This window comes from Lethenteron reissneri, chromosome 8, assembly GCF_015708825.2.
Source record: "Lethenteron reissneri isolate LAM-NWPU_2019-01 chromosome 8, ASM1570882v1, whole genome shotgun sequence".
Classification (NCBI taxonomy): Eukaryota; Metazoa; Chordata; class Hyperoartia; order Petromyzontiformes; family Petromyzontidae; genus Lethenteron; species Lethenteron reissneri.
Window position 1 is genome coordinate 10,134,079 of NC_083786.1, and position 23,999 is coordinate 10,158,077.

Consider the following 23,999-nt stretch of genomic DNA (forward strand, 5'->3'; position numbering starts at 1 on the left):
TTCACAGATGCCCAGTTGGGGGCCGGTCAGAATGTAACAACAACAAGCACTACGCAAACACGATCAGAGTACAAAGTATCGGAACGGCCATGAGATCTGTGATCCATCAGAACACTCGTCATAACAGAATACTAGGCCAGGCTGGAACATTGTGTGTTTGAAACAACACACAGAGACACGCGTGAAACACACGGTGTTCTGGCCCTCACCCTTATTCTGTCTGTAACGATGGGGTTCCTCGTCATTTAGAGATATGATTGTCAGGGCAATGCAGAAATATCCATTGTTGTATGCTTTATATTTAACAGGTGACGTTTTTGGAAATCACTCCACCTCACAAATTATCATGTGTTTATGAAACTAAACAACTTATTTTATTTTACCAGGAAAGGCTGACTGAGCGAAACGGCTCTTTTTCAGAAGCGACCTGGTCACAATTGATAGCTCAACGAAGTGGCTTATGTGGAAATGGAAAGCAGCCAAATACTCTAAACCACGTGATTCTAAATGTGGAGGGGAAAACTCAGAGGACCCGGAGAAAAATCCACACGACCATGGGGAGAACATGCAAACTCCAAACATACAATAGGCGTCAGGATCGAGATCGAACCCACGACCTCCTGCATACCAGGCAAGGTAGTTAACATGTCGCCACCGTTGATCCCCATTAATCCCGACAACATTTAGTTTAAATTTCGATTTAAAGCATTCGTGACTGCAGGGATTCATCTTCTTGGTTTTTTTTGGTAAAGTCACGTAGAAGGGAAGTAATAAAATAATAAAAATAAAACATAATAAAATAATTCTCACGACGTTTCGGCTACAACGCAAGCAGCCGTCTTCAGGTGAAGAATGAGACACTGCCAAGCTAGGAGCTTACTTTTAGTTTGCAGTTAAGAGGATTCCTGGAATCACATTATTGAGATTTAGCTGAAATGCCCGAGGTATAAAAGGACGCAAACCCTAATTATACAATGACCGTTGTAATGAGCACAAACGCTCGCTCGCTCATTCTCGAGTCGTAGCTGCACAGGAGGTAAATTCGCGTGGCGTGGGCTTTGACAGCACGTACTGAAATGATCCAAGATCAAGTAACTTTACTGATCCAAGACCATCAAGTAAGGTGTCTGGGTCACACAGCGGGTTACATCATGGCCGCGGTCATAGACGCTGAAGTAGCGAGCGCTGTTGAGATCCTGAAAAAAAAAATCCACATCAAATCAAAGTTGAGCTTTTCACCGAGTTTGGCTTAATCCAGCACTGGGAATTAAAAAAAAAACCTCCATTTGATTGACACGCTACAAAAAACTTTTCAGGACGCATAAAAGATCTGTTCAAGTGTGGCTAAAGCGGTCTATTCAAGTGACTTCACAAGTTGCTGCTCAGTGACATCATCGTCTGAGGTCGCTCTCGAACACAGGGTAGTGCACTGCTTGCTGTGAGCGTTCAAGTTGCTCCGTCGTTACGGCACGACTCCAGTCGCACGGAGGGAACGTGAACGTTGATTTTTTTTTTATTGTAGAACAAAAAACAGTCACAGTCGTGGGGGGCGGTGGGGGGGGGGGAGTCTCTGCAAGTAAACAAACAATCTTTAAAATACATATTTTTTATATTTTTCCCAACCCAAACTTCTTCTGATTTCTCTATCGACATTGAATCACAAGGAGAATAATCTCTTACGATTTAGGGTTACACCTCCGTGTTAGGGAACGGTTCACGGGGCTACCGTTGAGATCTCTTCGGGTGACCTTTGCTGCTCTACACATCACAGGGGTTGCATTTTTTAAACCGCCCTACCACAGCGAGTCACGCTGGTCTCCGCATGAGGCTCCAGCTGATCATTTTAAATCTCAAGAATTGGAAGTTAGCCAATTAAAGGCAGGACCAAAGTTCATGCGATTTTGTGTTGTGTGTGTGTGCGTGCGTGCAGCCATTTGTGACCGTGCTTAGCCCATCAACTCTCTACACCTCCGATTAGCACGGTTGGTTACGTACTGTGTGAAATAAGTTTAACATTATTGGAACCTCATTTGCCAGTAAAAATATGATAATTGGTTTTTTACCCTTCTATCTGGCAGCAAAACTGAAAGCTGTCTCGGGTGTGGACCAATCAACTTCAAGGACAGTGCACATTATCAGAGTTATGTTTTTTGTTTGCATTATGACTGTAGGTATTGTGGTCTATGTAAACATGACTCCTTGTAAAAAAAGGTGTCAGTTTTGTTGTCAGATAGAAGGGTAAAAAAACAATTATCAAGTTTAACATTCACACATGCAACCCGGTTTTATTCGCAGACAATGGCCGAAACCTGGGTTCGAACCCAGAATCTCGGCTACGGCCATTGCGCCAATAAACCACCTCTAAAATTGCGTTTTCTTACAAAAAAATAAAACCACGGAGTACTTTGAGAAACATAAATCTTGACATTTCTCAAAATGGGCTCCTCAACCCCACACCGCGTAACGTGAATGGAGGCGGCCTCCTCACTCAGCAGGCAGCTCACGGCCGCGCAGAAATCTGGCGAACGGGAGGTGATTAGCCATCCCCTAGGCGACCAGACTAGCCCTCCGGTATCTGGGGACAAGAGAGAAAGAGGGGTGAGAGGAGAAAAACAAATTCCACCGGGGGTGGCTGCCCGCGGGGGCACGGGGGATGTGGTTTGGGGCCCAGGACGTGAGCAATTGGGTGCGCTGGTGGTGATGGTGGTGGGAGGAGGAGGGTGTTTCGTGGATAGTTATTCCATTCCCACGACCCCCGTCGGCATGGGCCAATAAAAGGCGAAGTTGCGCGCAGCTCGCGAGCCGCGGGGTTCTTCGCTTCTCCGTTGGCTGGTCTCCGGCGCTGCCGCCGATGAGGGTGCTGGGATGTTGAGAGAGGCCGCGGTGACTGTTTAGCGAGCGAGCGAGCGAGTGAGCGAGCGGGAGCGTTCCGTTACATCCACGTCGCGTGTGTGCTTCATGTCGGCCCTCTGGGTGCGTGCTACTCACACCTGAAGGTAACCGGCCACGCTTTGTTTAACGATCGAAATGTGCAACAACAACAACAAGAAACCCCAGACGGCACGCGTCAATAGAGCACTGTCCGAAAGTTAGCGTGTGTACGTGTCACGGACGACGTTTCGGGCGATGGCCCTTCTTTGTTGTCGAGGAAGAAAACGCGTTTTGATAATATTGTGCTGGCGGTTGTGGCGTTGCGTAAACGCGGATAACAACGACTCGACGCAATTCGTCCATAACGCTGCCCTGAATATATGTATAATAGGCGACGTTTCGGGTGATGGACCTTGTTCGTGGCAGAGAGGTCAGAGCGAACGAAGGCGTCGAGTTGTTTTGTTATTTGCGCCACCACCACGACCACCATCTCCACCACCACGCAGGGCTTTGCTTTGCGCGTTCAATCAAACGCCGACTCCCGTTCCGTGCCTCCCACGTACAGGCCAAATCGCTGCTTGTATCTCTGTACGTTCACTCCACGGGCCGAGCAGCCTCCGGTGCTTTGCGCGCGTTCGCCAGCCAGCAGCGTGATCGGTCGTTTGGTCGTTTATTTGTTCGTTTGTTGAAGCGAGCGCACTCGGCACGGGGCGCCCACTCTCTGTTCCTCTGTCCCGTGAGCGACGCGCTGCAAAGATTGATCGTAGCATCACCACCATAGCGCTCGCAAATACCATCGATACAAACTCGACGAGACTCAATTACGTTCGGATGACAGCTTTAAACGAGTTTAAACTAAAAGCTCAACTTTTTATTTTTTTACCAGGTAAGGCTCGCTGAGCCGTGTAGCTCGTTTTCAGAAGCGACCTGGCCGATCGCAAGTGATAGCTCAGCCGCGTGGCTTATCATCACGTGGCAATTTATAGCAGCCAAATACACAAAACCACGTGTTTCTAAATGTGGAGGGAAAACCTGGAGGACCCGGAGAAAAATCCACGCGACCACGGGGAGAGCATGCAAACTCCACATATCGAGGCGCTATTCGACCATACTTCACCACGCTGCTCAGCGCGGGTTGGTGAAGGCGGAAGAGCATAGACGTAGGAGCAAAGAAGCACAGTACAACACTTAGCGTTGCTCGACTGTCGTTGCGTGTGGTAGGGTGAACTGTGGGTACTCCCACGTCGTGGAAGAGTAGGCCAAATACACTTTAGAGGAGCGCTCCAGAGCTCCCTCTAGTGGAGACCCTTCCGCCAGCAGTGGCGTGAGCGAGCAGTTGCAGGGCTGCGCCTTTATCAACACCGTCACATCGGCAGTTTGCTCCTGCAACAAGCAAACCAACATTTGTTAAATACAAATATGCATTTAAATATGATTCGCCAAACATCAAAAATATAATCGAGACTTAATGAGATATACAAATGACAGCACATCCGTTTTTTAATACAATTACGTGGTTAATGCATTGCAGGGAACTCGCAGCGCCACACGTATTTGTCAGTGTCAACGATGTTCAACTTCAACTGTTGTCGCGCTTAGCCAAGCCTCCGAGGCGAATTAACATCTGAATGGGGGTGCGCTTCGTTCGCCTGAGAGCAGTTTACGAAGTTAAAAAGCAATAAGCAGACAATTACGGTCCGTCTCGCCACGTATAACATCAAATAAAGTTACATTCATACCCGTCAAGCTCGTCCCATCGGCCCACCAAACCAATGTTTTCCATTTGGCATCTCTTGAAAGTAGGCAGAGTTTAAGGGCCGGTTTCAACCTTCAGAGGCCTCATCAGCATCGACAGACCAGAACAATGTTATCCAGCATCGTCAGTTAGAAGCAAGCAAATAAATTATACACCATGACAAGCAGGCCCGAACGAATCATATAAAAACGAGTTCACAGACGACATGAAGTCGTCGTTGCTGTGGTTATATAATCAGGTGAAGTGGCTAATTTATTCATTCCGTTACCCAGTTGCACGCTGGCCATCAATAGAAGCAATGCAGAAAAATCCATGTTTGTAATGTACTTCTACGCTCCAACATCTATCTGTGCTCCCCGCCTTCATAAACCCCCACTGACCCAACGTGGCGAGGTATGGTCACACACTTTGGCCCGCTCTTCCACGCCGGCTAGACTTTCTTGGGAAGCGGTAGGTAGTGAGTAGCCACACTCTACTCCCATCATTTCGAGTCACCTCCGATGCACGCAGCAGAGAGCGGCACTCCACGGCCCCTCCTACCGCTGAGAGGAAATTTTCGTCACGTGACAAACAAATCCAATAAATGCAGCGCTCCCTCGTTATTCGCGAGGGATACGTTCCGGAGGGCGGTCGTGAATATCAAATTTCTCGGAGAATGGTATTGGCCTACGAAGTATCATTATCGTAATGAATTACGTTAAGTAATATGTAAATAAGCTATTAAATACGTGGAAATTATCATGATATTTTTTTTAAATATTAAACGTAAAGAAAATAATAATCATATTAAATTATTAAATAAGTTTGTAAGTTCATTACCTTCATCTCATCACTTTCTCTCTCTCTCGATGCAGTCGTATAGAGTTCCAGATACGATTCGTGGATACCCAAAATCGCGGATGGCAAGTTCGTGAATAACGAGGGAATACTGTTTTGGAAAATATCTTTCATTAATGGTCACTGATGGAATTTAGGCATATTAAGTACGAACCGAAATTTCACCAGATGGCTCTCTCGTGCAGTCACTGGTCACCTGCCTTTAGACCATCAGCTCGCTGGAGTCCACGCGCCCAGACCTGATTCTTCACGTGTCAATTCCATTTGAGCATGACAACGGTCGTGCATTATGCAGGAATCATTTGAATCGAGTGGGTTATCAGGTAGTTCAACTTTAATTGGCCATACAAATAATACGGCACAACTAAAGTTTTTATTTTTTTAAACCAATTTCTGCTCCGGCTCATGAACGACGACGCTTGGGAACCAGGCTTAGTAGTAATCACAGGCAACAGCTGCCTGGACTCCAACCCAGGTTCCTCTCAGTGGCCTGACCTCTGAGCCACCCGGGCCGGCCACCTACGGAACGACAACACGTGTTATGGAGGCGCTTCCCCTTTCTTCTCGTGCCCTCCTTGCATCGCGACGGACAGACGCTTCATCACTCGCCATCAACGAAGGGGACAGGGGGGCGGTGGTAGCCTGATGGATTGTGTGTCCCCCCCCTTCTCACCCCACCCCCTCCATCCTTCCTGAAGACAGCCAGAAGTTTTACGACCTGTTGGCGCTGAGCTGTCTGTTAATTGTCTCTCGTTGATTGATCCCGCGATCCCTCCCTTGCGCGCGCCTTCACCTCCAAGCTGTTTACGAGACGGTGCACAGGTCGTCCAAATGTCTGTTACGTCGTAAACGCATCCCCATCGCGGGTTTCATTCGAAACGAGGTTTTAACAGCCCAACAATGTATTTACACCCCCTTTGCCAAAGTAACCGTTGGCACGAAGGCCGCCTCCATACTGTGTCACTCTTCGGAGTTATTGGACCAGACTTCACCGCGCTCGTCAGGGAGGGAGTGTGAAGTGATTGAGCTCAGGACCGGTTCGGATAGCGCTCGCCACCGATGTTAGCCGTGACAAGAAATTTAAATTTCGATTTAAAGCTTTCGTGACTGCAGGGATTCATCTTCTTGGTTCTTTCGGTAAAGTCACGTGATATGCAAATTCTTTTGTCAAGGCGCCCCCCTTTCCCCCCCCCTTCCAACCCAGCTTATATATATATGCTCCAAGCACGTGTGCTGTTTCATTCAGACGCTGTCGCCTCGACAGACTTGGTTTCACCTGAGGACGGCTGCTTGCGTTGTGGCCGAAACGTCGTGAGAATTATTTTATTATGTTTTATTTTTATTATTTTATTACTTCCCTTCTACGTGACTTTACCGAAAGAACCAAGAAGAAATTTAACTTACGGGGCTCGTAACCTCCCGAGAACCGGAGGACACCTTGACCCTGCGGCCACTAGAAGCCGCTGCGTTCATCACAATTTTAAATCCAAAACAAATGCTACTTTATTCGAATCCCAATCTTTGCTAAAAGTCACACCCCCTCATTAAACAAAACTTCCCTTAGGCACCCTTCTTAGCCAGCAGAGCCCGCTCACAATCACCGCAATGCAAGCACAAAAAGCAAGCCCCGAAGAATCGACCTTGCATCGTGACCCTGAGTCGCTCCTGACAAAGACGCTGGAGGCTTTGGAATTTCTTTTGATTGTTGCCCGGCCGCGGCCATGGTGGTGGCGGTGGCTGCTTTGCACCTTCTCGCGTGGGATCACGAGGACCTTGGCCACTGCACGGACACGCAGAGAAGCAGCAGCAGCCTCGCTCGATCGCTCGCTCTCTTTCTCTGCAGCAGAAGGAGGGTTGTCTGCTGTATAGCCAACAATAGCAGCACATAATAGAGAGCTTTTTTTTAGATCGCGTAAATATATACATATATTTTCTAGTAATATATTTTCTATACCATTTCTAAATATAATTGAAATAAAATATCAATGTTTACATAACTATTTCTATAGTTACGCGATCTAACCCAAGACAACCTCTATTCTGGATAATATTCATCTTCTTGGTTCTTTCGGTAAAGTCACGTAGATAGAGAACAAGAATCAAAATTAAAAGCAAAAAACCCACGACGTTTCTTTCCCCTCCACCTGAAGAAGACCGCTTGTGTTGCGATCGAAACGTCGTGGGGGATTTTTGCTTTTAATTTCGACCTTTGTTTTCTATGTACGTGACTTTACCGAAAAATAACCAATAATTCCACATGTTTTGGCTTTGCCGTTGGCCCGTCGGCCTGCGGCCTTTCCAGACCAACACGACCACCTGGAAGAAGATGTTAATAAATTCCTTTTATTACTTCCCTTCTACGTGACTTTACCGATAGAACCAAGAAGATGAATCCCTGCAGTCACGAAAGCTTTAAATCGAAATTGAACTGGATAATATTGTTCGCGAAAGCCTGCGTGTTACACAGCAGCACACGCACCTGTATGGCCTTAACCGACTTTTGGGGCAAGCGCTGTTAAGAGAGCACCTACGAGAATTCGCTACAACGAGAAACGTCCTTGATTGTACGCGCCGTATATGAATTTAAATATATTTGTGGGGCAGAGGTCACTTGAACGGAATTTCGGAGGTAGCTCAGTGATATCCACTTTCTGTGGGTTGTGACTTTTCGTTTGTGTTGTGCGCGGTGCATTTAGCGCCACAGCGCGTGGATTTATGTTCATTTGGTTGCTGGTGACTTTGTGTGTTTCGTATCGGAATCGCCTCCAGTGCTGTTGCTGCTGGCGGCAATACAAGTTGTTTAAAAGTCAAAGTCTGTTGGTTGTACTGCACTGCCAGAGCTCCGCACGGAATTTCTCGGCCGGGTCATCAAATAGCGAGAGAGAAAAACAGAAAAAGCAAAAATAATTTGTGTGATCGCAACGGTTAGCACGCGGAATCACTCAACACAATCATTACTCATTAGAATTTGGATATCACTGGGGGATTCGTTTGATTCATTTTTTAACGCAATGAACATTTGTCTCCTGACAGGTTTCGTGTGCCATGCCTCCTGCCAGTTGGTGAGAGAGGGAGAGAGAGAGAGGGCCCGACTCCATCCTCTCTACCACATCATCCATCTCTCTCGCTCTCTCACCCTCTCTCGCTCTCTATCTCTCTCACTCTCTATCTCTCACTCTCTCTCTGACCCTCTCTCAATCTCTCACCCTCACTCTCTATCTCTCACCCTCTCTCTGACCCTCTCTCTCTGACCCTCTCTCAATCTCTCACCCTCGCTCTCTCAATCTCTCACCCTCACTCTCTATCTCACCCTATCTCACCCTCGCTCTCTCACCCTCTCTCTCTCTCTCTCTCAATCTCTCACCCTCGCACTCACCACCATGGCCCTAAACTTCTCTTGGGAGTCGTCGCCGCCCTTCGGGCTCAACGGCAGCGCGGGGAACGCGACGGGCGGCGACGGCGCGATCCTCGACGAGGCCGTCAACGCCGTCACCACGGCTATCCTCGTGGTCACCATGGTGTCGCTGGGCTGCACCATGGAGCTCCAGCACATCGGCGCACACATCAGGAAGCCCCGGGGCATTATCATCGCCGTGCTGGCGCAGTTCGGCATCATGCCGCTCACCGCCTTCGCCTTGGCCAAGGTCTTCCGCCTGAATCCCGTGGAGGCCGTCACCGTCCTCATCTGCGGCTGCTGTCCCGGAGGGAACCTCTCCAACGTGTTCGCGCTGGCGCTCGACGGAGACATGAACCTCAGGTGCGTTCTCGTCTTGCCACGAGCGTTCGCGTCGTCGTGTTCACGTCGTCGTGTTCGCGGTGTCGCGTTGTCGTCGTGCGTCGCGATGCGCTGTGTCGGGGATCCTTTGTCGGAGGCGTCCGCGAGCTTCAGGCCGCTGCTGCTCGTGAGTCGAGATCGACACGGGGGAGAACTCGCAGGCTCCGGGGTGGTCGACGCGAACTCTCTGCGGTTTATTGCCTTCAAAAAATCTTGCCCCTTGGCGAGAACAAACCAATCGGTGACCCCTTTGAAAGCGACGGCCTGACAATGATCACGTTTTTATGGCCTCCTTCTCCCTGCTTTTGTTTTCCCTCTGCATCCCCCACGGCGTCTTGGGACGAGTTACATTTAGACTCTTTGAAACGTTTCAATGAATCTCAGATGAAGGCTTCGAATCAAGATGAGTTTGAATTTAAACTCATCTTACGAGTTGTTGATCGTCGCGTAACTCATCACAGCATCGTCGCCATTATCATCTTTCGGCTGCGTGTGCGTGCACGTGTTGAGATTTCCCAATACATCGGATCAATGCATTCGTTTGATCTGCGATTTTAGCTTTCGGCATATACGTGCGTGGAGACAAAGTATTGGTGGACCGCGCACACTTGTGAGATCCCCAAGCCCGCTGGTCCATGTGGTAGCCAGGAGATGGCAGTACAGCAAACGGGATTGTGAACCCATCTGTGTGGACCTGTGAGTGTTCGTGCATTCTATGCATTGTGGGTTTATTTTTTCTTATCGCGATCTGCTCTTGCTTCTCACGTACGATGGCCGGCGCAGCGCACACGAGGTGGTGGGTGGCCATCACCGGGTCAGATATTCGTCACTGGTGTGGCCCTTGAGGGGGAATTGAACTCGGGTTGTCGAGTTCAGGGCACTAAGCACTCACTAATGCTTCCAACAACAACAACCGCCATTCGCCACTAAGTGGTGGTGACGTCACCACGACGCTTGTGCCGGGCTAGGTGCACCTTGAGGCCACGTGAAGTGTCGAACGCCCGCTGGCAGGAGGTCACGGGGCAGACCCAGGTGCCACGGGTCGACTGACTGAGATGACTGAGATGAGTGGCTGATGCACCACCTGTGCCCCCTACTGTGCCAACTTGCTGTGTTTTGCCACCCGGCGCTCCGTTCATTGTTGTGAGCGTCGCTCCTCCGCCCTCCTGTTGCTGTTGGATGGCGACTGCCTCCAACTGCCCAGTAGCGTCCTTCACGAGCCTCCTCCACAGATGCTTCCCACACACAACCATCTTCAATGGAATTGGCCCAACATGCAGTGCAGGATTCCTGAAACACAGCTTGGTGACTCATGGAGCCTTTCAGCAATAAATAATCCATAATCATCCCTATGCTGTCAAATGCATTTTTTTAGTTTTTACCACTGAATAGGTTTTCCCAGTTGTGCTGTATTTTCAGCAAAATTCCTGAATAAGGTCCCAGCACGTGGAGCGAACCGTCAGACACCGTGCCAAAAAACATTCGGTCTGACCGGAAAAAACGCACCGGAGGCACGTGGACCGAAACGTCGGACGTCGTGCCGAAAAGCACGCGGCACGACCCGGACACATATCGGAGACCTTCTGCATGGCACAACGGCATAACGCTACCCCGTGGTATTACTCGCTGAGGATGTTATGAACAATTCAGCAACGGGCGTCCGTTTCGCCCCACATTGCCCTTGTACTTTCTTCGTGTGCAGCATCCTCATGACCACGTGCTCCACCGTGCTGGCGCTGGGCATGATGCCGCTGCTGCTGTGGGCGTACAGCCACGGCCTGTCGGACACGCGCTTCGTCATTCCCTACGCGAAGATCTCCATCGCCCTCGCTCTCATCCTCTTGCCCTGCGCCGTGGGGATCTTCATCAACGCCAAGTTCCCCAAGTACTCGCGCGTGATCCTGCGGGTGAGCGCGCGGCGCCACGTGGCGCGACTTCAGCCGGTGCAGTGCGGAGGGCTGCTCCGGAATTGTTTCGCGCCCCTGGCGCCTGATTTGTTGGCCTCACAGGATTACAGGGATACAGGGCACGACAGCACATGGTCATTGTGGATTGGCGTAACTTGCACTCTCGTGGTAGTGCCTTATGCCCGACAACCCCCACTCCGAGGTAGCCTAGCTTCGATTTGGTTAGAAAAAAATTAGCTAGAAATTATGGCTCACGTTCGCCGCACCATCAGCGCGATCTACCTGTGCTCGTAGAGTAGAAGCTGGTTATAAGCACACCCCCCCCCCCCGCCTTCTATCGCCAATACCACGGTTACTGTTGCCGTGAACTCCAATCGCTGGTTCCTCCACCGCTGTTGAGGACTCGGTCTGGCAGGATGGCTGTATCGCCTCCTCCACCACCACCACACTGAGTGCCACAACCACCACCACCACTACCACCAACACCACCACCACATTGAGTCCCACCACCACCACCACAATGGGTCCCACCACCACCACCACACTGAGTCCCACCACCACCAGCACCACACTGAGTGCCACCACCACCACCACACTGAGTCCCACCACCACAATGAGTCCCACCACCACCACCACCACACTGAGTCCCACCACCACCACCACACTGAGTGCCACCACCACCACAATGAGTCCCACCACCACTACCACCACAATGAGTCCCACCACCACCACCACAATGAGTCCCACCACCACACTGAGTGCCACCACCACCACAACAATGAGTCCCACCACCACCACACTGAGTCCCACCACCACCACCACACTGAGTCCCACCACCACCACACTGAGTCCCACCACCACCACCACACTGAGTGCCACCACCACCACACTGAGTCCCACCACCACCACACTGAGTCCCACCACCACCACCACACTGAGTCCCACCACCACCACACTGAGTCCCACCACCACCACACTGAGTCCCACCACCACCACCACACTGAGTCCCACCACCACCACACTGAGTCCCACCACCACCACACTGAGTCCCACCACCACCACCACACTGAGTCCCACCACCACCACACTGAGTCCCACACCACCACCACACTGAGTCCCACCACCACCACCACACTGAGTCCCACCACCACCACACTGAGTCCCCACCACCACCACACTGAGTGCCCACCACCACCACCACACTGAGTGCCACCACCACCACACTGAGTCCCACCACCACCACACTGAGTCCCACCACCACCACACTGAGTCCCACCCACCACCACACTGAGTCCCACCACCACCACACTGAGTCCCACCACCACCACACTGAGTCCCCACCACCACACTGAGTCCCACCACCACCACCACACTGAGTCCCACCACCACCACCACACTGAGTCCCACCACCACCACACTGAGTCCCACCACCACCACCACACTGAGTCCCACCACCACACTGAGTCCCACCACCACCACACTGAGTCCCACCACACCACCACACTGAGTCCCACCACCACCACACAAGTCCCACCACCACCACCACACTGAGTCCACCACCACCACACTGAGTCCCACCACCACCACACTGAGTCCCACCACCACCACCACACTGAGTCCCACCACCACCACACTGAGTCCCACCACCACCACACTGAGTCCCACCACCACCACCACACTGAGTCCCACCACCACCACCACACTGAGTCCCACCACCACCACACTGAGTCCCACCACCACCACACTGAGTCCCACCACCACCACACTGAGTCCCACCACCACCACACTGAGTCCCACCACCACCACACTGAGTCCCACCACCACCACACTGAGTCCCACCACCACCACACTGAGTCCCACCACCACCACACTGAGTCCCACCACCACCACACTGAGTCCCATCACCACCACACTGAGTCCCACCACCACCACACTGAGTCCCACCACCACCACCACACTGAGTCCCATCACCACCACACTGAGTCCCACCACCCGCAGGGCACTGCAGGTCACGACGCTTCTCCGTCTGCGTCTTCCCCCAGCACTGCTCCACTTTGCCTCGCATCGTCTCACACGCGCTTCTGCGGCCGTCTGGAAAGCTCTTCCTTCAAATATTAGCACGCCACTGGAACTGTGCGCTTGTAAATCTGAATTGAGAACTAATTTCTTGAGAACGTATCTTTGTGTTTAGTTTGTTGTCCTTCTCCCGCACCTACGATTTAGCACGGGTGGCTACGTAGGGTGCGAAAGAAGTTCAACGTACGTACACATACATTACCGAGCTCCTGCAATCTCGCTCAATTCAAGAAACTCGTGTCAATTATAAGCACGTGTAAAAAACACGAACCTAACAAAACCGTTTGGGAGTAAGGCAAGGTGCGCTTATACTCACAGTGTGATTCTATCTAGATGTGTTCTCCCAGCCCCCACGAGTGAAATGTAATGGTGTGCTTTTAAGAGGTGTGCTTGTATCAAGCTTCTGCTGTTTTTCCACACGTCGGCCTGTATATATATATACACACACAGGGCAGACGGATGTTCCGTCGGCCAGCAAATATGTCGCGTCAGCCTCGATTTGTGCCTCCTACTTGGCTGGCCAAACGCTTTTGATGGACGGGGCCAATTTCCAGCGGGGCGGCAGCGACCGCACTCCCCTCCTGCGTGGTTCGAGTCCATGTCGGATCACCGTCACCGGAGGAGACGCGGTGCCTCCCCGCGGCGCAACAACTCAACCCACCTCGAGCGGTCTTTCTCTCTCGCCGTGCGCCAGGGCGGGATGCTGCTCCTGCTCCTCATCTCCGTCGTGTTGGTGGTCCTGTCGGCGCTGTACGTGGGCTCCGCCATCTGGCTCGTGTTCTCTCCCACGCTCATCTCCATCGCAGTGCTCATGCCCCTGCTCGGATACGCGCTGGGCTACGTCCTCGCGGGGATCTTCCGCCTCTCACACAAGTGCGTTGTCCACCCCCGCCGCCTCCACCGCGCTCACCGCGTCCACCACCCCCACCGCCTTCACCGCCCTCACCGCCCTCACTGCCCTCACCGCCCCCACCACCCCGACCGCCTTCACCGCCCCCACCGCCCTCACCACCCCCACCGCCTCCACCGCCCCCACCGCCTTCACCACCCTCACCACCCCGACCGCCCCCACCGCCTCCACCGCCTCCACCGCCTTCACTGCCCCCACTGCCCTCACCACCCCGACCGCCTCCACCGCCCCCACCCCGACCGCCCCCACCGCCTCCACCGCTCCCACCGCCCCCACCGCCTCCACCGCCTCCACCGCCTTCACTGCCCCCACTGCCCTCACCACCCCGACCGCCTCCACCGCCCCCACCCCGACCGCCCCCACCGCCTCCACCGCCCCCACCGCCCCCACCGCCTTCACTGCCCCCACTGCCCTCACCACCCCGACCGCCTCCACCGCCCCCACCGCCTTCACCGCCCCCTCTCGGACCCAGACGCTCCGCCGTTCTGCCAGTGGGGGACGAAATAGCGGCACCGCAAACGTGGTCGGTGGCGGCAGGGAGCGGCGAGCACCGATGTTCGCGGGTTTTATTTTTTTACGTAACATTGACTTAATATCAGAATCATCAGAATCGTCATCAGAATGTGGAGGAATCTGATGAGCTATGACGCTCAGAGTATGGGCTGGGGTCTGCAGGTTACAACAGCAAATAATGCAGCAACGTTCCGAGTGCAAAATAGGGAAAATTGTCAGCAGGTCACAAAATATAAATTAATAATCACGTCATTAATTCTAAAAGTATGACTAATCAAGCTTGGGAAAAGCAGCAAAGACAACAACAAAACAATCCTAGACCACAAATAATGAAATATTATTTCTTATAACTTTACATTGATTTGTATTGACAAAAAACTCAAAACATTCGGCCTAAAGAGAAAAATATAAATAACAAGTAACGTGTTAATCAATGGCCCTACCTCATGGCATGCAAATTAATAAAACACAAACACCTCATTGTTTTGATCGGTTTCTCTTTCGACTACGTCCACACGTGCTTTCAATATGAAACCAAAGAGCAGACATTAATGTCTAACCCTAACCCTAATCATCAGGCAAACACACGAAGACAAATATTCCTCGTGCACCCTACATAGACCGTTGGGGGCAAAACGCTGTTCGTGAGCACCGACGCAGGCCGGTACATCGCACGTTGGGATGCAGCACGCCTCACCCGCCTTTGTCTCCCCGGTGACGTTGTTTACACACCGCACCAGGTACTCACTTAAAGTTGATCCGACCAAAGTGAGACCCAGGACCGGTTCGGATATCACTCGCCACTTGCTATCCGTGGTCCTGAATCGAACTCTGGTCGCCGGGTTTGTAGCGCAGTGTGTGCTAACCACTCCACCACCGCTCCCCAACAACAACAGTCATTCACCACTAAGTGGCGGTGACGTCACCGCGGCGCTTGTGCCAGGCTAGGTGTACTCCGAGGCCGAAGTGTCCAATTCTCACTGGCAGGAGGTCACGGGGACAAACTCATGTGTCGTGGGTTGACTGACCAAGATGACTGGCAGATGCACCACCTGTGTCCCCTACTGTGCCATCTTGCTGCATTTTAACCACCCTGCGCCCGTTGTTGTGAGCGTCGCTCCTCAGCCCTCCACTATTTGCTTGGCTGGTTACTGCCTCCAACCGCCCAGTGGCGTCCTTGACGAGCCTGCACACACACACACACACGTGAATGCACACACACACGGACATATATTTGGAATCACGTCTCTTTGTTGATCTGTTTTATTCTGTCAGCTTGCCCACGGCCTCCAACCAACCGCAGTCGAGAATCTGCCTGGTGAAAGCTTGTGTGTGTTTGGGTGTGTGTTAGCAGCGTGTGTGTTAGTAGCGTGTGTGTTTGGGTGTGTGTTAGTAGCGTGTGTGTGTTAGTAGCGTGTGCTAGCGCGCTCCGCTACGAACCCGGTGACCCGAATTCGATTCCCGCTCACAGCCATCAACATCAGTGACGATTATGTGAACCGGTCATGGGCTTCCCCTAGGTCGACTCACCCTCAAATTAGTACCAGGTGCGATGTGTAAACATCGCCACTGGGGAGACAAAGGCGGTAGGCTGTGGCTGCCTTCATAGCACAGTGCGTTAACCAGAGCGCCACCGCTCCACCTCATTCCACTTTATACTGCCTTCATAAAAACAACAACAACGATACAATGGACTACCGTTTCGGGCAATGACCCTTATTCAGAGGCACGGGTGCACACTTTCTGTGATGTGGCGGTGTTAACTGGTTTCGTGCACCAGGGATGCGTTCCCGATTTTCAGATTCATCTGAAAAAAAAAATTATTCATATTGGGCCGCGATCTGAAATGTCAAACGACCCTAAAAAAAACCACTCTTTCTTTCAGATGCATTCAATTAAGAGAGATTAAGTCTAGGACGTCACGTGTCACGCCGTCACTTGGCGCGCCTTTCCCGTCAAAAGTGGCGTCTCGTGGCGTTGGATGACGTCGCCACGAAGACACGTTCCAATTATCCCATCAAGCGATTAAATTATCTGAAGAAAAATAAAATAATTGTCCTTAAATAACCACATTTAAATAAAAAAAAATCCCAAACTCATCGCTATTTTGCAACATCATCAACGCGATCTAACCAACCTCGTTCGTTTTTCACTCAGGACGAACTTCATTACGAAGATAAAAAAAATCTAAACGCAGTTCGGTCTCCGCTCTACAACGGTCCACATTCACCACGTTTATATAATGCCACCAAGGACCGATTTACGACGCCGAAACTAGATTTACGACGCACCTTCCCGTACGACTCCGAACGCATTCGAACAGGAGCCGGTCTGGTTTCCGAACGCCACTTGGCGTTGAGGCTTTTTTTGGTCTTCTCAGATGCTCGTGTGGATGTTTACCGGTCGAACCCCGCTAGATACGGCCGATAAAATGAGAAACACATCGGCAAGTGGCGTTTCCGCCGTTGCCACCCTCCATGCGAAAGTAGAATCCGTTTTTTTACGACCGGGGGTGTTTCCAGGAACGCACACAAAGCGGGGACCGTCTGCAGAAAGAACGAGTGGTTTGAGGATTCGTCTGACATTTCAGAACGCGGCCTGCAGTATTTGTCCCTTTCTTCTTACAGGTGCAGACGCACGGTGTCCATGGAGACCGGCTGTCAGAACCTGCAGCTGTGCACCGCGGTCCTCAAACTGACCTTCGACCCGCAAGTGATCGGCCCCCTCTACCTCTTCCCTCTGCTCTACATCTTCTTCCAGGTGGTCGTGTTGGTCTGGAAAGGCCGCAGGCCGACGGGCCAACGGCAAAGCCAAAACATGTGGAATTATTGGTTATTTTTCGGTAAAGTCACGTACATAGAAAACAAAGGTCGAAATTAAAAGCAAAAATCCCCTACGACGTTTCGATCGCAACACAAGCGGTCTTCTTCAGGTGGAGGGGAAAGAAACGTCTTGGCTTTTTTGCTTTAAATTTTGATTCTTGTTCTCTATCCACGTGACTTTACCGAAAGAACCAAGAAGATGAATTCCTGCGGTCACGAAAGTTTTAAATGGAAACCAAAAAATATTCTCCACTTTAACGTGGGGACACGGAACGGAGTTCTGCTCAGAAATGGTCCTTTACCCAGAATGCTCCGCAACAACGTATCATCAGTTTGGCGTTGAATAGGGCTGCCAAGAACATCTGGTAACTGGGCAGCATTTGATTCAAACTAGAACTGCCTTTTGTGTTTAGCTTGTTGTCCTTGCCCCCGCACCTCCGATTAGGACGGTTGGCTACGTACGGTGCGAGAGCGTACATGGAAGTTCAGTGTACATGCAGACGGTCAAAACCAGTGCAGATTGTTTCTTGCTGAAATAATGCTGCTGGGTCATATTGGCCTTGAGAGCCAATAGTCGTCTGATGGTCTAAAAACATAATCGTTTTCTTGGTTCTTTCGGTAAAGTCACGTAGAATGGAAATAATAAAATAATAAACATAAAACATAATAGACCTGTTCTTCACCTGAGGACGGCTGCTTGCGTTGTGGCCGAAACGTCGTGAGAATTATTTTATGATGTTTTATTTTTTATTATTTTATTATTTCTATTCTACGTTATTTTACCGAAAGAACCAAGGAGATGAATCCCTGCAGTCACGAAAGCTTTAAATCGAAATTTAACATAATCGTTATTGATTAGTGGATTACTCACAACGGGGCTCTGCTTCTATTTGCTTTCATCATTTGCAACACCGCGGCCCGTGGCTTTGTGCGGACCCTTGCAGGTGGTGACGGCGCTACTCTTTGTGCTGGTCTTCCGCTTCTACGTCCACTGCTACCGCCAGCAGAGACAGCCCCAGACCGGTACGCCTGCCCGAAGGCACTGCCACTGACACCTGTGCCGGCCACGAAATAACAAAGCGGGCTTGGGGAGATAGTGGCGGGGGAGGGGGGCTGCAATGATGGACAAATTAAAGATCAACAAAAGGTCAAAGTCCTGACTTGGTGAAACACTCGGGGTGGGACTCGGCTGAGGATTAGCAGTCGTGCTTTAGGGCTGATAGGATAGTGTTAGGGGTTAGGGCTTCCGTCTAGTTTCGTGTGGATTTTATATTTTACCAGGTAAGGCTCACTGAGCATTGTAGTTCTTTATCAGAAGCGACCTGGCCACAAATGATAGCCCAAATGAAGTGGCTCATCACGTGGAGATTTATAGCAGCCAAATACTCTAAACGCGTGACGTTGATTCAAGTTGTGGAAGGAAAAACCGGAGGACCCGGAGAAAAATTCACGCGACCACCGGGAGAGCGGACACGCAAACTCCAAATATACAGCAGCAGGCGTCAGGGTCGGGATCAAACTCGCGACCTCCTGTATACCAGGCGAGGTAGTTAATATCTCATAGCCACCGTGGCGCCCTGGCCAAGTTTGTTGGATGGAACATTTCAAAATAAACCGAACCCCTCCCAGACAGCGTCCCTCCCCTCCATCCCCTCCGTCCCCCTCCCTCCCATCCTCCCTCCCCTCCGTCCCCCTCCCTCCCATCCTCCCTCCCCTCCGTCCCCCCTCCCTCCCCTAACCCCCTCCCCCCCTCCCTCCCCTCCTTCCCTCCCCCCTCCCTCCCCCCTCCCCTCCCTCCACTCCCTCCCATCCCCCCTCCCCTCCCTCCCCTCCGTCTCTCCCCCCTCTCTCCCCTCCATCCCCTGTCCCTTTCCCTCCCCCCCTCCCTCCCTCCCTCCATCCCCTGTCCCTTTCCCTCCCCCCCTCCCTCCCTCCCCTCCATCCCCTCCATCCCCTGTCCCTTTCCCTCCCCCCTCCCTCCCTCCCCTCCATCCCCTGTCCCTTTCCCTCCCCCCTCCCTCCCTCCCTCCATCCCCTGTCCCTTTCCCTTCCCCCCTCCCTCCCTCCATCCCCTGTCCCTTTCCCTCCCCCCCCCTCCCTCCCCTCCATCCCTCCTGTCCCTTTCCCTCCCCCCCTCCCTCCCCTCCATCCCCTGTCCCTTTCCCCCCCCCCCTCCCCTCCATCCCCTGTCCCTTTCCCTCCCCCCCTCCCTCCCCTCCATCCCCTGTCCCTTTCCCTCCCCCCCTCCCTCCCCTCCATCCCCTGTCCCTTTCCCTCCCCTGTTGTTAAAAAAAGAGGTGGAGCAACAACTGTCAGAGAGCATGACGTGCAGTCGCTGCGGTGCCGAATGTCACAACGAAGGCTGCGGAAAACCTCCGGCCGCGTGTGGGACGAAGCGTCACGCCTGCGTGTTGTGTGTGTTTGTGTTGTTGTTGCTGCTGCTGCTTCTTACTCCAGAGAGCGTCAACGCGATCTACACGGGCAAGGCGGAGTTGGAGGACATGGACGTGGAGTCGACGGCCAGGGATGGAGCGCCCGCCGGGCACAGCTCGGAGACGGTGTCGTGGAAGAGGAAGCTGTCGTGGTGGAAAGTCAAGAAGCAGGAGGAAAGATGATGGGGGCGGGGGGGAGGGGAAATAAAAAGAACCCAACGTAACCCAATGATGATGATGATGATGGATTTACCGACCAAACTAAACAATAACTCTACAACAGCAACATTCCTCGGCCTGCCACGTAACATGTAAATGCGTTTGGCATTTGCGTGGTGGAATCTGCACACGTGGGGGTGCGTGTTTGTTCACTAGCTTCAATAGTACATTTCATTCCACGCTACGGGATTGTGGCCAGTGCTGAACTTCAGCTGAAACAGTCCAGAACTCCGCACGCCGACGCGTCCCTCGCTCCTCGATGTATTATTGATGAGCCCATTCGTTCACGACGGGTTTAACACTCAGGCATCCGCGAACGACATTACCATTCGTTCGTTGATGCTCGGTGCCGGATCGCGCGAGTCAAATGTGTGTCGTGAACCCATCTCCACCCGACGCAGACAATTCGCAAAGTTGCCGCGTGAAGAAACGCGCCTGGTTTATCACCGCTTCAGCAGCAGCAGCAGCAGCACCGCCACCGCCGGTGTGTTGTCGGAGAGAAATCTCACGGCATTTCACGTTTTAGTACAGAATTATAGGGTGCAACATAGCGGGTACAATAATCTCATTTAGTTTGTTATGGATAGGTACAGCTTGCACTCTAGTGGTAGTGCCTTACACTACTCCAAGCCGGTCTAGCAGCGTTCCAAAAGGTATCGAGTGAGAGATGAAGCCTATGTTATGGCGCATGTGTCTGACTTTCTAGATCATTTGGGTCACAATCTGCGCGACACTCAGTAGCGTATCGGGAATCGATTTCCTCAACTATGTGGAACATAGCATTGGGCGGTTTCTGTACACGTCCCAAAAAATACTGTGGATTTAACCCCCCCCCCCTCACCGACCCCCCAACTGTTATACATATTTACTTATACCCGTTAACGGAACATCAGCTAATAATATTGGGAACACTCACTGGAATAATGTCTATGGGACAACGAGCCAACTTGGTAGAGCCTCACGATGTCCGATAAGCGGCTTGATAACCAGCAGTAGCCAATGTACCTCATCGGGTTGCCAACGTTTCGGAACATTTTGGGACACGGTGACATGGCACTTATTCGCTCGTGTCACTGATGTGACGCGGAGCCTGATGGAGTTCTGGTAAATAATCAGAAGTGCAGTGACGAACTTGCGTGTTCGGGTCACATTGTTTTAACGGAGCGTCTTCGTCATCCACGATGTGCATTTTTATTTGGAGACATTTGTTGTTGTTGTTGTGTGTGTGTAGTGCGTATGCACGTGGGGACCAGTGGCGCAGTGGTTCGCGTATTGCGCTACGAACCCGGCGACCAGAGTTTCGATTCCCGCTCACAGACAAGATCTGTGAGAAATATCTGAACCGGTGCTCGGTTTCCCCTAGGTCGATTCTAATAGCGCAGGCATTTGCGATGGCCAAACATCTGGTTGGGTGTGGTGCTGGCCACCCACCCCCTCGTGTGCCGTGACTGCCTTAAGAGGCGAATACTCGTCCTGATGGTCTCTTGCAGGCCATATGGGGGGTCTCTGTCTTTGTGGTTCATACTCTGTACTGCAACCTTGGCGACGTAGGTTCGATCCCTGGCCCATCCACAGCATCGGTGGCACATGCATCGCGATCTAATATGGGTCTCTCCTAGGTCAACTCAGCCTTAACTGAGCACCCTGGTGCTGTGTGTGAACATCGGCACCGCAGGGATGAAGCCAGCTGGGGGTCGCGGCGGACATAGTATGCCCTGTCTGTCAATAGTGGTCTTAATAGGTGCTCGCAAACAGCAATCCCTTCTGCATTCTATAAGGCTACATGGCAGGTCTGTGTGTTGTGCGTGCCGTCTGCCACCTGTTATTTTGGGGCTACATTCCGTACACTTTTGAAAACGAACTTACCGAAGCAATTGCAATGGAGACCGGGTGTCATCATCCCAGTGTCGTTAACAGAATAATTATTCTTATTATTTTAGGAGTTAAAAATGTTAACTCTTTCACACACCCTCGTGTTTTTTTAAACCAACAATTGTCTGCATTCGGATTGCTCACTCAAGCAAGTGATTTACCTATGAAGATTCAATAAGTCTCCGGACTATGAGGCCTGCTGCATTGGGATGTTTGGTCAATTTCAGTCGGGAATGTGAATGGCATCGGGTCGGTGGGAACTGGAGAGGCAGGAGAAACCCCATTCGTACGAGGAACTCACAGCACGGGAATCTCCTGGCCACCTTGCAAGCCCTACGGCTCTAACCCCAGGCAGGCCCCGAGTGGCTCCCCGATCCAAGTACTAACCGGGTTCAAACCTATAGTAGCAGGTTTTTACCCTTTCAACTGGTACAAACACTGACACCTTTATAAAAGGCATCATGCTTGCAATAACCACAACACAAGCAGTCAAAATGCAAACAAAAAGAAACAACTCTGATGATGATGATAATGATATGCACTGTCCTTGAAGTTGATTGGTCCACACCCGAGACAGCTTTTCTTAGAGCCTAGTCTCCATTGGTGTTGGACCAGATGACGCCAATAGGCGTACAACTCAAAGACAGCGCACTATCAGAGTATTAAGAGCTCGGGGTAAGCATATAAAGGTGTCAGTTTTTGTACCAGTTGAAAGGGTAAAAACCTATTACTATATTTTGCCACTGGTAAAGGATGTCTCAGAATGTGGGTTCAACCCTGCTTAGCTTTTTGAGATCCGATGGGATTGGTGCATTGATTGTGATTTGATCTTAAGATAACTTACCAATGTTAAGGCTTAATTAATAATAAAATTAGATTGCTTTGAGTAACCATTGTTTAACTTGTTTCATAATCGTAGCATGTATTTTTGAAAATATTTTACGGGAAAAAAAATATATATTTTTAAAATACAATATATTTTAACAACCGTGTCTTTTGCTATGCGTATATGAAAGATGTCCCAGCATTCTGTGCTTTCATATTGCAACTTCGTATGCGTTCACAGTGTTTGCTGTCGATCTCTGCTATTGAAACGGACGACTGGGCCCAGGTGTACATGGAGAGGTGGATTGTGCCGCGTTTCTCGCTTGAACAAATACTCCCACAATGCAATGTACAGGACCAGCAATATTTTTTTGAATGTTACTTTGAATTATAAACGCGTTTTAGTAGCAATACTATTTGATTCGTGAAAGATTTGCCTGTTACTCATTAACTTCTATTTAGCACCCATTCAAATGCCTATTTTAAAAAGTCGTCAACAAAACGTATTTTAAAATGTAATTCTCAGCAGGCCCCATGGTGTTAAGTGCAGTCTCCGACTCGTATTAGCCACTCAATTTGACTGGACTCTTTGTGTTCGGAAGAAGGCTCTTGGCTGAAACGTGGTTCAAAAATGGCGTCTTTTAAATACAAGCAGTGTTGTTGACAAGTTTTCTTGAGTTTCGTTGCTGTGTGATGTCTCACCTTCTGCTTCACGTGCTGGGAGCTTTTTTTTGGACGGTTCCTGAAGAAGCCTCCAGCACTTGGAGGGAAACGTCAGACACGAGAACGGGGCGGAGAGCTGTGGTTTAATTCGGCAGCTATTTGGATGTTTTTGTTTTAAACGGGGAGATTTCGGATCGGTGTTCGCTTCACGTTACGTTCTGGTTGATTCTATGTTCGGCATATTACTTTAAAAATGTTGTATCCATTATCTACCATTATCTTAAGTTGAAATTGTATTAAATGACTATTTAGGGTCGTGTTTCTTGTTTTGCCGGGCATACATTGTAACTATGTGAAAACAATACGTTCAAACTTAAAGCGTTGGATTTGTGATTTAAAAAAAAAATGGTACGAACAGCTACATTGTCTGAATACATGACTTGGGATCGTCGATTCGCGGAGGTAATTAGCGATATACTCTCGACTGCTTTTGACGAGCAGTGTCGGCAGAGCTGCTGATG

General features: G+C 50.9%; 1 protein-coding gene across 1 annotated transcript; it reads left to right on the top strand.

Annotated features, from left to right (window-relative positions):
- The first annotated feature begins 2,655 nt into the window (after positions 1 to 2,655).
- Positions 2,656 to 23,899, top strand: SLC10A1 (solute carrier family 10 member 1). Its single transcript, XM_061579915.1, has 7 exons — positions 2,656 to 2,996; positions 8,498 to 9,221; positions 10,942 to 11,146; positions 13,917 to 14,095; positions 17,273 to 17,405; positions 18,412 to 18,490; positions 19,925 to 23,899. The coding sequence occupies exons 2-7, from the start codon at positions 8,845 to 8,847 to the stop codon at positions 20,080 to 20,082; spliced, it is 1,131 nt and encodes a 376-aa protein (XP_061435899.1). The 5' UTR covers positions 2,656 to 2,996; positions 8,498 to 8,844; the 3' UTR covers positions 20,083 to 23,899.
- The last annotated feature ends 100 nt before the right edge of the window (positions 23,900 to 23,999 follow it).

Coding starts and splice junctions, on each gene's coding strand:
- SLC10A1 (XM_061579915.1), top strand. CDS start 8,845: ATGGCCCTAAACTTCTCTTGGGAGTCGTCGCCGCCCTTCGGGCTCAAC. Junction 11,147..13,916: donor ACTCGCGCGTGATCCTGCGG/GTGAGCGCGCGG, acceptor GCCGTGCGCCAG/GGCGGGATGCTGCTCCTGCT. Junction 17,406..18,411: donor TGCTCTACATCTTCTTCCAG/GTGGTCGTGTTG, acceptor GGACCCTTGCAG/GTGGTGACGGCGCTACTCTT.